At 31.6% G+C, this 18,931-nt stretch overlaps 1 protein-coding gene across 1 annotated transcript; it reads right to left on the reverse strand.

Moving 5' to 3' along the window:
* Nucleotides 1–1,207: 1,207 nt before the first annotated feature.
* LOC143067966 (midnolin-A-like) lies at nt 1,208–18,073 on the reverse strand. Its single transcript, XM_076241643.1, has 7 exons — nt 17,606–18,073; nt 7,364–7,451; nt 6,889–6,945; nt 5,885–6,124; nt 3,603–3,720; nt 2,845–3,015; nt 1,208–1,808 (listed from the first exon to the last, which is right to left on the reverse strand). Exons 1-7 carry the CDS (start codon nt 17,815–17,817, stop codon nt 1,594–1,596), a joined length of 1,101 nt encoding a protein of 366 aa, XP_076097758.1. The 5' UTR covers nt 17,818–18,073; the 3' UTR covers nt 1,208–1,593.
* Between the last annotated feature and the right edge of the window lie 858 nt (nt 18,074–18,931).

An 18,931-nucleotide genomic window follows, 5' to 3' on the forward strand; every position in this document is an offset into this window, starting at 1 on the left:
CAATATCCGTACAAAGTAGCAGTCTGTATTTTTTCCTCTTTGTGATCATTTTATGACCATATGCAATTTAGGAGTTCTAACTAATAATGTCTATACTTTTGCTGTAGGCTGTGATGTGTAGTCGATCTTGCATAAATTTTAGTAGTTATAGCTCTTAACTTTCTTCTACTAAAATCTTTAATTTTGACAATTTCAAGCTCATTTAAATGTATTCCTTAAGCTTTACCTTGCTATATAGGATCTGAATTAACCACTACAGGTCCAATTTTAATAGAAAATCTAACACAGGCTTATATTCAAGTCGTTATTTTCCTAAATAAATATCCAAATAATTGAGAGCAAAATGCAGAAGTAGTCAGACTAGGTCTTAAATGTGACAGAGGTGGCAGAAATAATTCATTTCAGTGCATAGATAAAACATAAGCTAAGTCTGATGAACAGACCGAGTTATAAAAAACAATACTGGCCTAATGATACCACGAGGGCAGGCGATTCAAACTGTCTTTGCATTAAAGTCCTATGTTTTTACATAATTAAAGATAAAACCAATACATATAATTCCGTTTAAACCTGATATACTGCTTATCGTTAAGTTACAAAAAACTTCTTTTTCTTGGTTTATATTACCATTCAATACAAGTTCATTATTGCTGTCAAGGTCTAATAGAAACAGCTTGTTGGAAGAAAACATGTTTGTGAAGTGATTTTTTGTCTACAATGTGTCTCACAATCATAATATGCTGTATGAACAGCTGTTTATGAAATTGAACCATCTTGAACTATATAATGAGTGAAGGAAGCAACTTATATATTATGGTAATAAAATAGAATTATATGCATTTGTTTACCAGATATAAAATTCACAAGAAATGAAGAACTAACACTTAGACAACATACATTAGAATCTGAATGCACTTACAATAAAAATATTGGTACCAGAAATGACAAGTTACAGAAACACCATATATGGTTCTTCTTGGGTGGTGTAAAAAGTTTGAAATGCTTACACAACACAAATTGGAAAATTAAAAAAAATCGTGAAAAAAATATTTTTAACATCTTGAATGCATAACAAAAAAAATGAATGCTATGAATATAGAGTTTTAGGAGTTTGTGTTGAGTAATTCAACTGCTTACTATTGTTTATTGTAGAATCATGGATATAAAAAAATCAAAAGAACAAATATGTTCAAGTTGTTTTTATAAAAAAAAAAAGTGCAACCTTCCTATTGAACAAAAAAGAAAATATATTGTTCTGACAGGGCATAAATTGGACTGGAGTTATCTTTCTTGGCTCAATTGCATACAAATAAATATATATACAAAATGTAAACACCAGTCAGGAGTTCTTAATCAAAACGAATTTCAACCAGTTAATGACTCTGAAAAATCACAGCAAACATTGATACTTTTGCATGACAGAACATGCTCTTTCTTTGGCTTTCTTGTCATCAGTAACTATTGACGACTTCTTATGTAATATTATAACCCACTTAATACAACAACCACTGGTTTGAAAAACTGACAAATTCTGACAATAACAAAAGTTATGTCAGTTTCATGGGGAAAACCAACTTGAAAGTTGTGAACTATTCAGACAGCTAAAGTTTCAGATTCTTTTGTTGTGAGAATGTCTGCTGTTTCACAAATGCTTTCTTTATTTTCCTGGTGTGTTGATTCTATGATGTAAGGTGCAATTGTTTGCCTTCTATTTTGTCTTCTTTTCTTCCTATCTCCCATCATTCTTTGTAGCTGTTCAACTTTTTCTCTCAGTACTGGGTCATCTTTGACGACATCGTTTTGTTGAACTGAAATGAAGAAAATAATGTTAAAATACATATCATACATTTGTTATAAAAATAGTTGTTAGTTTATTTTAACTTCCTATTTTTTAATAAGTTTGTAGTTTTACTATTGCATGTCAAAACTATCTAATTAAAATCCTTGAATTGCTCTTGTTCTGATATTTCGATTTTAATTAGATTGATGTCAAAATGATTTGATTTTAGTTCTGTATTCGAAAAGTCTACCAATCCCTCTGTTTTAGAAAATGGAAATGGTTACTTCAAGTGTTCAATACTATAAATCAACTTATCTTTGCAAGTAGAAAAAAATAGCACAAATATGTTAAACTTGGTTCTTCCCTTACATGAACACATTCAGAATTTAAAGAATTTGAAAATGAATTGTTGCAGATGCAAGCAGAGTTTGGTAAATTGCAAGATAAAGTAAAAAAAAAAAGTTGATTTAGGGTAAATTACTGTTATTTTAGGTCATCAAATAGAAAATAAGTGACTAATTTACTTTTAATGGTTAGCTCTTTTTGTCTTGGAAATAGTCTTTTTTATGCCCCACCTACGATAGTAGAGGGGCATTATGTTTTCTGGTCTGTGCCTCCGTTCGTTCGTCCGTCTGTGCCTCCGTTCGTCCGTCCGCTTCAGGTTAAAGTTTTTGGTCAAGGTAGTTTTTGAAGAAGTTGAAGTCCAATCAACTTGAAACTTAGTACACTTGTTCCCCATGATATGATCTTTCTAATTTTAATGCCAAATTATAGTTTTGACCCCAATTTCATGGTCCACTGAACATAGAAAATGATAGTGCGAAGTTCAGGTTAAAGTTTTTGGTCAAGGTAGTTTTTGATGAAGTTAAAGTTACATCAACTTGAAACTTAGTACACATGTTCCCCATGATATGATCTTTCTAATTTTAATTCCAAATTAAAGTTTTGACCCCAATTTCACGGTCCACTGAACATAGAAAATGATAGTGCGAGTGGGGCAATCGTGTACTATGGACACATTCTTGTTCTAAACATGTTTTTATTTCCACTAGTTTGATATTTACCTGTGTCTTGAGTCTTTGAGGTAGTCTTATTTAACTGGTCTCTTAAAGAACCAGCCCTAGCTATATCTATGTTTGGAGATGCTCCTAACAGATCATTCAATATATTTGCTATTGTACTTATATTACGTCTTGGCTGCCCATCTTTCTCTTGAACAGAAGGGTCTAAAACACCTGTAGATAAAAAAAAAAAAGTTGATATAAAAATAAAAAGAAGATGTGGTATGATTGCTAATGAACAACTCTCCACAAGAGACCAAATTACATTGGAATTAACAGCTATAGGTCACCGTATATATGGCCTTCAAGAATTGGTATTGATGTTATATCATTCCAAAATTGTTTCCATTATGTAAATTGATATTCTAGACTTATCCTAATAGACCTCTGTCCTAATAGTGCATCCATGAATTATTCTGAATAAATCATTAAAAAAAACCCAGGAAAGTAAGCTAACATTTCCTTTTTACTTAGTAATAGACAATTGCCATTACTCTTTCATCTTGAGTTCCATTTGAATTAAGGACTAAATTTCTAGAAATGCGAAACAGGATTCTTTAGCCTGATTTATACAAAACATTTAAACATTATGTACCTTTGTCTTCTATTTTGTAGATTGCTGTTTTTTTATTGTTCTATTTTACCCTGTTAGCCATATGGTCTATTTTATATTCCTACAGACCATGGCTAGTTAAAAGTTTTCTTAACTTCAAGATGTTGTTTTAACTCCCCCCTCCCAAAAAAAACCCACAGAAACTAACCTGAAAATGTCCCTGAGTATATGCCTTGGCCTAGATGTTGCATTCTGTGAATAACTGCACCCGAGTTATGTTGTGATGATGGTAATGAGGCTGGATGATTTGATGGTAAATCTGTATTCTGAAAGAGAGTTTAAGTCCATGTTAACTGCTGGTTCATTTGTGTTTTTCTGAATACAGGGACTCGGGGAATATAAACTTTGTAATCATTGTAACTAGGATTTCTATGCATACGAGCATAGATAATAAACATGGCTTTTAAAACATCTTGGTGCCAATGTTAATTATTAATACAAATTGATAGGAAATTCTGAAAACAAATTGAATTGCAAACTTTTTTTTTCAAAAATTGTTTTGTTATTAATTAAGCCTTTAGTTTTCTCTTTGAATCGTTTCATATTTTCATGTTGAGAGACCTTTAACAGTTGATATGGCATGGTCTTTTTCTCATTGTTGAAGGTCAGGTTACTGTTACCTGTAATTGCTTATATCCAATCATTTTATCTCTGGTGAATAGTTGTAACTTGTTTCATTGTCAATCATACCACATCTCTTTTTTTGATATTAATCAAGACCCTGTGATTCTGAACATCACACCATATTGGTTTTAATTACATTTCATATTGTACAAAATATATGGGAAATCTTTTGTCATATATAAATTATACCTAAACTGACAGTCATGCATTAATTTCTATCAAACGTATTCTATATAAAGAATGAGACAGGAATAGAAATATTAAAAATTACTCTATGATTGTCCTTCTCTATTTATCACACCCCTAACATTAACATTGAGATATGTTTAATTGGATATATCACACAAATAGTCTTCTATATTTATGTTTGTCATTTATCAATCCTATTCTTTTACATGTTATAATAGATACTACAATGCCAATATGAAAGACGTAGGTTATATTTTTTTTCAGAGAATTCCGTCATATATTTCAGTATAATACATTTATCAATGTTCTAATTAAGGCATATCTTAGATTTAAAATGGTATTACAGAAATGTTGGTACATATTTGGCAACTTTACAGTTATGAACTAACAATTTCAGTTTATTTTACAATTTAAATCTTTAGATGGAACAAAATGAGTGTCTTATAGTAGCAGGTGCAAAATATCAATTCAACAAGAAGTAATAAAATTACCATAAATATCCAACTCTCAACATAACTGGTAGTTTTAATGTACTTATTAAGGCATATAAATGCGAAAATATACACTGATACTATTGAAAGTACCACAAAATGACTTTTTTGTTTGTCTATTTTAAATTAAAAGCAATGTTCTCCTCCTTCTTACATATAATTGTAACAACTTTAACATATTATTAAAACTATATATTTCAACTGAAATGAATAGAATGTTATTGCTGAACAGAATACTAATTGCTAGAGTACTTGTTTCTTTATTGATTTCTCTATCTTTTAATTTTTTTTGTAATGTTTCCTTTCTTCAAGCTTAGGTCTATGTTTACCCCTACGGAAAAAGGGAACCATGCCTAATTGTAAACTTAGAAATTTTATATAAAATAGTAAGAATCAAAACAAATGTTAAACAATTGTACAAGATTAAGCAAATCAAGCAGATCTAATATAGAAATAGGGGAAAACCAGCTTCTTTTTAGATTTTTATTTTATTTGTATAAAAGGTTTTATTGTTAGTTTACAGTCTGGTAGGATTAAACTTTGCATGTGTACAAGAGAGTCTTATAATACAAAGATCATGACGTTTAATGCTCTTACACTTTTAATTAATTTGGCTTTCAAAGTTGTTGCTTGTGTGTCTCACAAGGTCATGAAATAGGTTGTAAACACTGAAACAGGCATAATATTTTCATATAAAGGAATTTCTCAATTCCCTTTTTTTATTTTGAATTATTTTCTATAACAATTTTAACAAAAATTATTAAATCAGAATTTCCAATATGCTTATTTTGGACATGATCATGATTTTAACCTTTAATGAGTATTTAATGTTTCTTTCTATTTTCATCTTGGTCCCAGGCTCTGATAATAAATCATCCTTATTTTTCCAAACAGATAGTGAGTTTTCATCCATAATGCATCAGGGTATACTCTCATGTATTAGTAGTCACATATTCCCGTAAACATCAAGTCTATATAAGATATAGACCTTCACACAGTGATCATGTATTAGTAGTGATATATTCCCGTAAACATCAAGTCTATATAAGATATATACCTTCACACAGTGATCATGTAGTGGTAGTGATATATTCTTGTAAACATCAAGTCTATATATTATACATACCTTGACACAGTGTTCATATTGTCTGTAGTTTGTGAAGCTGTTATGATCAGGAGTAGTAGTTGTCGGTGAGGGAACTTCTTGATGATCTTTGATGGGAGGATTAGATGGGACTTTAACAGGAGCTGGGCGGTGATGTCTTCGACTTTGGTACGTTGATAGTTGGAGTTGTATGAACACAATGTGGTCAGCTACTCTCATTCCCAGCACTAATGGGGCTTTACCAGACAGGAAATCATTCACCTAATATCAAAGATTTCAACATTTAATAGTTACAAAAACATATTCATGATTGAAATTAAACATGCTTTAAACATGTGTTTTGACCAAATTTAGTAAGTCTTTTTAGGGATAGATGTTAAATTTGCAGAGAGAAACATTTTCAAATAAAAGCCCTGTTATAACATCTCCTTTAATTTGTATAAAAAAAAATCTGCAGGTTTTTGTAATGGCTTTTATAATGGATATGTGTTCATTTCTAAATTTCTATATGGTTTGGGCTATAAGTTCAATGCAACTTAACATTTCAAAATTATTCTTGTCAAAAACATGCATGAAATATGTGCTACTGGACATTAATCCACCAAAAATCAATCAATCAGAAGTCTTCCATGGAATGTCACGAATTGAATAAAAGTTAGCTGATGGTATTTAAATGATCATTTTTATGTTACATGTTATATTTTAATAATAAGGTCCTTGTAATTCAACCATTTTTGTTCAGAGTAATATCTTATTTTAATACACCGTCCATGTGCCTATATACTTCACTCTATCTTTTCTGATAGCTTTTGGGGAAAGCTCTTATGTTCTGAATTATGCATGAAATGTGTGCTGCTGGACATTTAGCATCCAACAATCATTCACTCTTATGTTTGATAAATGGTTTTGTCATACATTTTAACAGATGCTGGTATTTTAATTGGGTTATAGGGAATCTAAGAATCTAATCCGTGGGCATCTGTGTACCTTAGAAATATTTTTTTGGGGTATTTAGTCACACTAACCTGAGAATCGGTTAAACTTTCTAAAGCTTTTAAAACATTGGAATCATCCTTCTGAAACTGAAATAAAATATATAGATTTTAGCATGTTTAGTGGACAAGTACTAACTTATGATATTATGCATGATGTAATAATAAGACATGAAATAACAACATGAGGTGTATAAAGGTGGGTGTTTTGAAAGTTAGTCGTAAACAACATTGCAAAAGATATATTTTTTAAACGCAAATTCAGGGAAGTACTGGCCATGGTGGAATTTCCATTGAATGTATTAATAGAACTTACAGGATATAGAATTTCCTTAAAGCCCAATTATTTGTTCTTTTTCTCTCTATTTACTTTGATATGTTAAGTAAACTTTTATCTACCCAATAAAAGAACTTGTACGTAAACTGGGTTAAACTTTTCTTTGTGCATTTTGTTAAGCTTGGGTACACATGTTTCACCTAATATTTTTCCAGATATATCGTGACTTACTGTTAATCCACTTTCTAAATGCGGTATAAGAGTAATTTTGCTGTTATCTGTTATGTTATTTTCTCTTAGAGTTCCATGGTTCAGTAATCTGTAAAAGATTTGACGGTTACTGTTAAAACATATATTCTTTACATGATCATAATTATATTCATAGCATGATATATAAATTATTTGGCAATTGTATACAACTAAAATGGTTTCAAAGAATTTTTATTTACATGGATTTTACATGTACTCGATATTATATAATGATAGCTATTTCTAAAGTCTAAAACAAATTTATCATATACTTGATCTGAAAAGACAAATTGAGAACAAGGACAAACCAATCATAATTATATCTTAAAGATGTATTGAAGTGGATCTGATGTCCATACACGAACTAGATTAAACGCCTACACAGTGTAACAAGTTGTAATTGTCATAATAGGTATTAAATTTAACAACAATCCAAGCAACCCTATTACTTATAAAGTAAACAAAATGTAACAAGGCCACAGTGCATTTAATGGTTGTATGGCGTAAAAACTTCCTTATGAAGAAAGAATGTCATCAGAGTTATTGAGTATTTGTACATATATTTCAAATAAAATTCGCCTCTGTGAAAATGGTAGACATGTTATTTTCAAAGGAGGCAATGGGTCGAACTAGCATTAAAGACTTCAACATTGAAATAACTCGTTTTAATGCCGTTTGTCTTTTGTTCTTGCGCAATTTTATTAGACATTTTTGAAGTTCAGCAGACAAGTCGCACAAAACAACAACGTGTAATTACAAAAGTCGTAGAGAAAAATATGTCAGATCATATATACGAGACTATACTATTACAAAAAAGCAAGTTTAAAATATTAGTCTTAGTATATTACCAGACCACTTCGTCATTGTTTTGTCTGACCTTTGATCGGTATATATGTCAGCTGCCCATAAGTAAAACTTTATAACATTAACCACCTACATATATATATTATCATTATGATAATACTGACTTAAGAATTCCGAACATCCTACATGTATAGATGTTTGTTTAGCATATCACTTTGTATACATATGATTAAATACGACCATGTCTTTAGGCTATCAAAGGGAATGAAGGTATAATATACATTGTCTGCTTGTTTTGGTTTGCTTGTACTTAACTTTAAACTTTAAATATAATATGAAACATCGGTGTTTAAACCTCCAGTCACAAATATTACATGCATACCAGATCATGTTAATGTAGTTTGAATATGAACACTGCTCTACTAGATCGACACACCGAGTTCGATTTTTAATGTGGTAATTCACAAGGTATAAAAGGCCTAAATCCAGTGGCGGATCCAGCCATTTGAAAAAGGGGGGGTTCCCAACCCACAACAAAGGGGGGTTCCAACTATATGTCCCCATTCAAATGCATTGATCGTCCAAAAAAAGGGGGGGTTCCAACCCCCGGAACCCTCCCCCTGGAACCGCCACTGAAATCAGTAAATGTCACATGCTTAGCGGAGAGGCAGTAAATCGGGAACAATTTTCAAACGTTGATTTGACTGGTTGGGATCGAACCCACGACCCCCGCACTCGGGATTAATGGTGTAGCAATGTCCAATACACAATTTCAGTATGATTTGAACGCTGACATTGAAAGTAATTTGATAAAGTGTAATGTAAGAGGTTGTTATTATATAATTAAGTCAGATCAACATGACGGTTTATTTGGGGAGTTTTATGTACAATTTGAAACCGTTCCATTAGCTTCAATAAAGTGTTCATATGAAATGATTGCGCTTCTTATTAATGATAGTTAATTATGCGGTTCATTTTTTTTATTGTTATAAAGATCCATTGGGACTTAAGGTAGCACAATACAAAGATTTTTCATCCCCAATCAGACACCTTTAAACTGATGTAATTCCACTCATCTTTCTTTAAATTTTATAAATGAAGTACCAAAAGAAAGAAGAAGGATTAATCTTTCAAATTGTGATAATTTCATTAAGACATAATTATTACATAATTAAATTGTTATGTAATAAGTTGCCATATTGTGATGTCCATACTTGAATGAATTTAGCTTCTTTGTTATTCATAGCATCCCAAAATATTTTATAGATTCTTGCACAACACAGTTTGACCTCCAAAACTGTGTCTCAGATTTTTCCTATTGCATTTCATTCTCTCATAAATCTTCAATGAAGTTTGCAACATCAATTCATAAGAGACCACTAAATTCAATTGGGTGTAAAATTTGTTCTATTGATGTTTTTGGAAATCTGAGACACAGTTTTGGAGGTCAAGCTGTGTTGTACAAGAATCTATAAAATATTTTGGGATGCTATGAAGAACAAAGACGCTAAATTCATTCAAGTGTGGACATCACAATATAGCAACTAATTACATAATAATTAATTATGTAATAATTATGTCATAATGACATTATCACAATTTGAAAGATAAATCTTTCTTCTTTCTTTTGGTACCTCATTTATAAAATATAAAGAAGGATGAAATGAATTACATCAGTTTAAAGTTGACTGATTGGGAGTGAAAAAATCTTTGTATTGTGCTACCTTAAAATTTCAGAAAATTCCCAACACCATAAATGATATGGATTTTGTTGAAACATTTAATTCAGTTTATATGTCATGGATTTTGTAGGAAAAAAAATGTAGTCACGCTTTCTTGATACCACACACAAAAACACAGATGTATACACTATTTATGTATATTACCTAGACAATATATACACGTGATTTTAAAAGTTTAGATAATCGATGCTACATTTACGTCTGTTGAAATGGATATTCACTTCTAAGTATCAAATATACCAACAATCTCAAAATACACCGTGTATCATCAGTACACCGGATATAGGTACTAACCAAGCGGGCATGATCGATTTTGACCTTACACGGTAACGAAAATCTTTGTTTTGCTTTATCAATATTCAATGTACATTTCTTAACATTTGAAATTCCTGCTCCCAAATAATTTTCGCATCGATTTTTTTCTATTCATAAAACAACTTTGATATTCTAATAAGAACAATTAACTTGTACATGCGCAAATAGTTGTGAATGTCAACACCAACTTTCAATTTCGATACAGTTGTTGAGACATTTATGTTTTATCTGAAAGAAACCTAATACAGGGCAAAAGTAATAGTTACCAATCACAAACCTGCCTGTGATTACTTATTCCTTGAAACTTTTTGGTTAATAAACGAGTATGAAAATAAAGTTTTTGTGTACGGTGTACAACAACTTGACTATGCACCGTACATAAGGATTTTTGTGGTCAGCTAAACACCGTACACAACTCTTCTTTAGGGATAAAATATCGAAAAATAACATATGTATGAAAGATGTCAATGCCAATTATTGAAACAGCTTTATTTATTACACACACACATTGACCTTTTATCAGAAAAAGAGTTGCAATGAATATAGAATTATATCGGATGAGACGAGGGCCACCTTCTTTGACAAGTATTTGCACATGTTTTTACAATGTTTTAGTAATCCCTCTTGTTTTGGGAAAATAATGAGACATCTCTAATCATCAACCTACGACCAAATCATTTCTTAAAACAGCAATTATGTTTAGATTGAAGTACATATAGATATTATGTGAACAAAACAAAGATTTTCGTTACCGTGTAAGATCAAAATCGCTCACGCCCGCTTGGTTAGTACCTATATCCGCTGTACGATGATACACGGTGAAATAGAGAGAGGATGACCTTCCACGGCTTTGTTCTTTACGTCGCTAACATGTGAACGCAATATGTGAATAATTTAAGAAAGTTGGAAGATCAATTAAATTTTAAGTTTTCCATTACTATTTTTACATCAGTATTTTTGATATTTTTTTTTTTATCTAATGCGATTTGAGACACCACTTTGCCCCCCCCCCTCCTTTTTTCATTGCGATAAATATCAACCATCCAAATGACATGTGCACCTTCTGAAGAAAGCCTTTGAACAGGATGAAAAAAAATAATAATGAGATTTGGGCAGCACTTTCCCCCTCTTTCAATACTATAGATATCAACCATTCAAATGACGCCTCTTGAACATGATGAAGAAAAATAATAATGCCATTTGGGACAGCACTTTTCCCTCTTTTTATTTCGATAAATATTAACCATCAGAATACAACTTTTGAACAGGATGAAGAAACTGATAACTAAACAAAGGTCAATAAAAATAATGATGATAAAATCAGAATCGTCATATAGAATTTTAAGTACAATGAAATGAGAAAGTAATTGTTATAAATTATTATAACGTCTCGAGACGAGCCTACAGAAAAGTCTTGCCTACTGTTTTATATAACTTCCTTTATTTTGACATTTGGAATGTAGTGCATTGACATCACTGGAGAGAGGATTAATTGTCAATAACTGCCTTCTACATTCACTAAGATGTTTATTTGTATTAGAAGGTGAAGGTTACATCTTATACAAACTCTTGACATTAAAACCATCCGCTTAATTTATCCATTGACGTCAGTCATTGATCTAACAGTCTCGTATGTTTTTGTCAGCCCCGGGCTGTCTCATCAGCATCTCCCACTAATCAGAAATTCTAAAGTGATGTCGATTTCATAGAAAAGCCAAACTTTAACGTCCATACTTTAGCATTGTACGTCTGGTTAATAGATTAGATCGTATTTATATTTTCCCATTCATACTCTCCATTTATTATGATAATAGTCTGTTTACTATTGAATCATTAGAGGGAAAATATGGTATAATATTCATTCAACGCATGATTCAGTGTTATAAGTCAGTATTTATGAAACATAAGCGATTCACTTTTTAATTTCATATTTAAACGTCCTTCATGACTTGTTGACTATCTCGCAAATCATACCATAAATGGTAATATGACCTTATATTCTGAATGATCTTATATAAGTATTGTTTATTGAAATTTATTACTGTTTGTAGACTAGAATTACACTAAATGAACCGTAATGATTCAGCGTATTGGTTGTCGAATTAGTGAAAGTACGACTCCCGTGGTATTAGTGCGGAAGTAATAGAAATTTGATTTAAGGATTGTAATATACTTAATTTGGATAGATCTGCATATATGGAAAGGGGTTAGGGATTATTCTATCCATCATGGTTTACTTTTGATAATTAAACACTGCATGGGATCGACAATAGAGGTTAAACTCGGAGTGTATTGCCCTATTGTCACATGAAATATTCTTTGTGAAAGGATGGGGAAAAAATTAAGCAGTCACAGAATAGTATATACACTTGAAGAAGAAATATGTAAATTGATCAATTCCAGATAATATGATCCTGTGCTGCAGTGGCGGATCCATCGGAGGGGTCCGGGGGTTGGAAGTTCGATCCCCCTTTTTTTGGACGATCAATGCATTTGAATGGGGACATTTGGTTGGCCTTCCCCTTTTTCTCCTAGGTTGAGAACCTCCCTTTTAAAAATAGCTGCATCCGCACCCCTTGCTGATTGTGCTTCAAGCATTTATGATCATTATCAACACTCCATATTCATTTTTCTCATTTAATTTAATAAAACATTCCCAATATATAAACATGACAAAAATAAAATAACAACTAAGACGAAATGATAAGATATTGACCTATTATAAGGTCATTAATCATGCACGTGATGATGTATTTAAAAAGGCAATTTTAGTCGTAGTAATATACTTCACCCTCGCATAAATAAGTTTAAAGACATCAAATATGTAACGCACTCCTAATTTATGTCGTGTGGTGTACCATATTTATTTTTGTCTTTCACACCTTGTAACATATTCATTTTAATAGGTTATATCAGTGACAAATATTGGTTTGCTCCTGTTTATATTGAATTCTTAAATCGTCATTTAGTGCAGAATTTGCACTCATCTTTTGTGTTGACCTAACTTATTAGCAGATGAATTTGGTCTCCTATAGTGTCATAGCGGAGATTATTAACTAGAACCAAACTTAGTTCAAACAATTATCACCTTTCAACATTTTTTATTAATATAAAGGTTACCACTGCTTTGGCATAGTTCTAAGGTCGGTATAAGTCCGAATTTCTGTCTTCATCCTACTTTTGACTTAGACTGATCTGTGGTTTCTCAAATTTTATCTTTTTTAAAATAATAAATTGGGTATTCATACTATTATCCTTTACGTGATTGTTCTAGGAAAAGGAAACACGTAACAAATTTTCAGCAAACTTTTAAATAATATCATTAAATTACAATACAACATACTCTCCACTTTGCAATACAATCCACGCCATGTAATTGTAAAGTTGATAAATTCCGCATTTCCTTAAGAAACATGTAAAGTTAAAGGTTAAATAATAAAGAAGTTAAGAGTATTCTACTGGGCATCATTACTGCTGGCATTTCATGCTATATTGCAATTATAGCTGACCACGTAAAGGTCAACACTTTATTGCTAAAATATAGTGTGCCTAACATAGTCATTAAGTAAAAGGTCAACTCAATATTAATATTTATCTTAGAAGTAAACATTTATGAGAAGACGGTATTAATACTTGTGATTGAAATGTCTTGTCCAGCTTGTTGCGGATATTGATTATCGTTACTCTTTAAAAGTTTCATTATGTAGCTCTTATATTGAGAATTTCGTAAACAAGTTTACCCCTGGGATCCTCAACAAAATTTTAACTTGTAGTGGAGTCTAAACCAAGGTGAAATGGTTGCATATGTACTGTACAAATAAATCTTTAAAGTGTTTTATGTAATTTTTATATCTTCTTTTTTACAATTAAAAGCTGTTCAGGCTTAATATGTGCTAGTCATTTATATTACTTGATACCAATTGGAACAAATAAGTGTTAGGAGCCCATACAACTATCACACTAAATACCAAATAAATCAGAGTACAATAGTGTTGTTTTGCTAATCTTCGTCCTTAAAATCGGACCAAGTCTTCAACAATGAATGAATTAGGATTTCACAATTTTTATAAAGGTGAGATACTTCAATAGATTCCGGGTAAGGCTCAATCCTCTATCAAGAAAAGGTTATCACTCAAAATGCCGAATCTGTTGGAACATTGCTACACAAAGACGGAAAGTTTACAATGGGAAAAGTTAAGTTGTCTCTTTTTCTCTCGTCTCATACACAGACTAAAAATGACACATCATTAAATTTCACGAGTTAAATAAAGATGTTAATAGTAAGAGGAAGTAATTGTTTTATCTAAGATTTCAGTGCAGTCTTCACTAATTAAAATTTAACTTAATAGCAACGATGGTATTTATTTGATTACCGTTTGCAATACAATAAAACAGTGAATTGTAAATGTCATTTAAAAGTTCACTTCTCGACATTTTATACTTCACAATATGAACATTTTGATATTTGCTAAAATGCTTAGATCAGACTGACTATCAAATTGAATTATAACCATTTTTATTGTGATGTATAACTACCGTATGACCTTTCGTTTTATGAGGAGTAAGTTGAATTCCTGCTTTGATATATGTCAATATAATCATCTTGCATTGATAGATGACCTTTTAAATTAACTGAGGTGTATCTTGAAAGAAAAAAATGTTAATTTATTTCCAAGCCTTGATGCAGAGATGTACGTCATAGACTTTTCACGTGATTCAATCGAGCTTCAGATCAGATTTATGTTTTCTTTAAGAACCAGTTGAAGAAACGAATCGATGTTTAGTGCATGTTATTGCAAGATTTTGACATAACTTGTTGCAAAAATGTATTTGCATACAGAATGTACCATATATACCTTGATGAAATGTATAAAAAAAAAATGAGGAGGAGGCGAGATTGGTTTATTCGGATTTAGCGTTGTCCTCCTCCACAGAAATAACTCATAGCCCTCCTGCCAACTTCAGTTCATTTTACTCTGTGTGTTAGATTTTACTGTGCTATATTTATGATAACTTCTCTTTACTTATTTACTTCGTATATATACTTATAGTTATATATAGGAAGTCCTATATTTTGAACCTTGTATGAGAAAACGTGATGTTTCAAATAGTTCACCTTGACGAATGTAAAATAAACAATAATACATATTATATGTACCTACTTATTGGTTATGGTTGAGAGAAGATGTTATACTTGAACAAAATATGCATTAAATAATTTGTCAAAATTGTAATACAGTAAACTCTTATGTGTAAGTCATTGACACAGATCATGTTTGAAGGTTTATGACCCCCCTTCTTAGCTTCCCACACAGACTATTGCCAAATTTTTGTGGAGGTGTTTCATGACTGATAATTTACAGCTGTTGGCCTCTTTACGTACAGTAGTGTTACAAATTAACAAGAAAATCGACACATGGTCAGCTAACTCATAAATAAATGTACAAAGTGTCAATATAACAACTTGTCTATGATTAAACGTAACAAACTGACATTTAGTCAGTTCATTCCATGTTTCTAAATCTACATACATCTGTTCCAAGATATGGAAAGGTCAACGTAAGCGTCATATTGAATGCCATGACCTTTATCAGACACGAATAAATATATTCGTATGTAAGATTTCATGTAAATGTTGACAAATATAAACCAATACGTTTGAAAATGTATAACCATAGAAAACCTAATATAACATGTTTAATAATCAAACATATGCTTGGAATAACTCTGACATTACAATAATTGTTGCACCAATCTTGTGGTTTTTGTAATGCATTACTATAAAATAATGTTTTGCGGTTGTATTAAATGCCTAGAGTTTATTTATATAAATCGTTGATCATTAACTGATGTGGCTTTTCTGGTGTCAGTAATGATTGTAGGTTCTCTCGTGGGGACGCTTACAATTTACAATAAATATCGTATAGTTAAATCAATATTCTCAAAAGAATACTTCATCATTACATGTGGCAAAAGGCTCCGTTTACAATGAATGTCTGGTGATGTATAATAGATCAGCTTTTGGAATCTGCCTTCAGAAGCCCCGTTTGTGGTTAACCGCAGTTTATATTAGATATACAGCATAATGACATATATCTCAAAACTGTTATTGGAAACAGAAGTGTAGGCGGCAAATCACAGCTGATAAGCCGGGACATCAATTTTAAATACAGCATTGTATAAGATGCTTATAATATATTTTGACATGGATGCTACTGTCACTAAGATTTACGACAATTTTCAAACAATGAAACGTAAAATAGACTCGTATTCGAACAGAAACTATAAAATTTTAGCATGTATAAAATTCGATACAGCGTATTACTTAATGTTTATTTCTTTAAAGAATTTTCTAAATCACTTTTATCCGAAAACCGTATTTCCGACCATTGTGCTCTTAAATATGATTTGTTATACTATTCATTGAACGTACATAATAATTATTAACAGAAGAAAAAAAGAACAATGATGCCATTGATTCCTGACCTTTCCGATCTAAAAGCATTGGCATTGATTGCAGGTTTAAATGTAATGATTGCAAACGTAATGGAGATAGACTGAAAGAATCACAATATTAAGAGCTATTCTGATGGACCCAAGAGAAAATGTAGGACGTAGAAATTTGTCTGCTCATCGGAAATTGAAAATCTGGACCGAGAGAAATGTCAATTTAATATTCTGCAGTGATTGTAACTGTTGATATGCCTTTGACCCTCTTAAAAGTGAAACTTGTCAGGTTAATTAAAGATGAAATTTAAAAAGCAGAAACATTTACCAGTTATTATTAGACTAATTTTAAAGACATTATATCCAGCGTACACAAACTTATCTTTAATTAAACCACTTAAGTGTAGTAGTCTGTAGTAACTAAATATTGATATAATACATGAAAATGCTATTTCCAAATCCAACCAGGTGATTAAGAAATGTAAATTTCATTTACTGATCGCTATCGATAAAAGAATATGTAGGTCAATGAGTCAGCTGATTGCCCCCGTGGACTGGGTCATATTCATCGGTGAGTGTGCCACCCATTCAATCAATATTGTTAAGGAGTGAAAGTCATCATACCAATTTAATTTCAACACAAGGAAGTTTAAACTATTTTATGTAATTCCAAGAAAGAGTAACTTAAAAAAAAAAAGACCTCGTCTGCTTGAACGGTTGCATTTTGGAGTGCATTATGATTTAAACATGATAAGTGCAGCAAAGTTAAAGAAAACCCACAAACCTTTTTATTACCTTATAATGAAAAGATATTAAAGCAATCTATAGCACTTAAAACATAACTATTTAGACTTAGTCCGGGTGTGACTATATAGTTCTTAAAAAGTTTTAAAGTAATAAAACTTTTGGTTCCTACCTGTTTCTATGCAGTAACTTGATCCGCTCATGTTGTATACGCAGTTTTCTGGAAATAAAGTACTTCAGTCCTTGCACAGTTTCGTTTCCGGACACTTTGAGTTCAAGTTTTCCACCCGTTGTAGGGCAAATAAATATGCGCGTGTGGTTTGCTCGTGAAAAATCATTGTTATTTTGTGCATGACAGCAAGTTACACTTTCCTTATTTTCCATTTTCCAAAATGCTTGCTTTATTAAAATTTACACACTCACTTCAAGATTTTAAGCACACAATGAAATATCAAATGTTTATGTTCAGCGAGTTATACTGGGAAACGTCCAACGAAGATATGCTAAGTGCAGATAAGTTTTCGATAGTAAAGTGTAGTCCTTTCCGCACAAAAATGATGTATGCAGTTCACTAGAAACAAATAAATTCGATAAGAAATATTTGGCTATAGCCACTTATTTTCACAGAATATTTGGATATGGAACAAAAAGTTAAAACTCGTCCGTATATATGTTATTGATATCCCTCTTGAAAATAGACTCGTCCGTTACTATCAACCGTGAAACCGCAAATACGTCAATGGGAAAAATCACGTGTTATTGTTTTCCTTAAACATCGATGAGAGCTATTGATCTATGTACTAGTGTTTATAATGACATGGATTTGTTGTGACGATGCTCAAAAACAAAGAATTAGGAAATGCATATTATTATCTATCAAAATACATTAATTATCACTGGGAAGTTTCGTCACAGTTTGTTTATTACATATTGTGCAACAAGTGTACACAGTTGTTAACCTGCATGAAAACAACGACAAATGAAATATTGCTTAACTTAAAGTTTAAACGACAAACAACTAATGATTAAGAGAAGGAAAACAAGGATTACAGGGGAGGATCATGCCATTTTGAAAAGGCGGGTTCCCAACCCAGGGCTAAGCAGGGGTGTGAGTTTCCAACAACATGCTTGATTCATACGCATTGAGCGTACCAAAAAGGGGGTCCAATCCCCGGAACCCACACAGTCAGGATATACCACTGACTAAATATTGATGATAATGTTAAAATTAGTTTTGCAAATGCTTCTTAACATTATCGCTCAAACTCATCAGACCATCTTGTTATTATATAATGGCATATATCATCATTCTTAGTCACTAATCCGAACCCTTCTGCCCACCCAAATCACTTTAAACACACAAGAAGGGTTTGTATGCTGATATTCTAGTTTTGCCATCGTATATTTGGGTCATATGTCCAGTTTAATCTTACTGAATACATTTATTATTCGAATTCTGCTTTAGTACCCAAGCGGAAACTAGAATAAAAAAGGATTC

This window comes from Mytilus galloprovincialis, chromosome 1, assembly GCF_965363235.1.
Source record: "Mytilus galloprovincialis chromosome 1, xbMytGall1.hap1.1, whole genome shotgun sequence".
Lineage (NCBI taxonomy): Eukaryota > Metazoa > Mollusca > Bivalvia > Mytilida > Mytilidae > Mytilus > Mytilus galloprovincialis.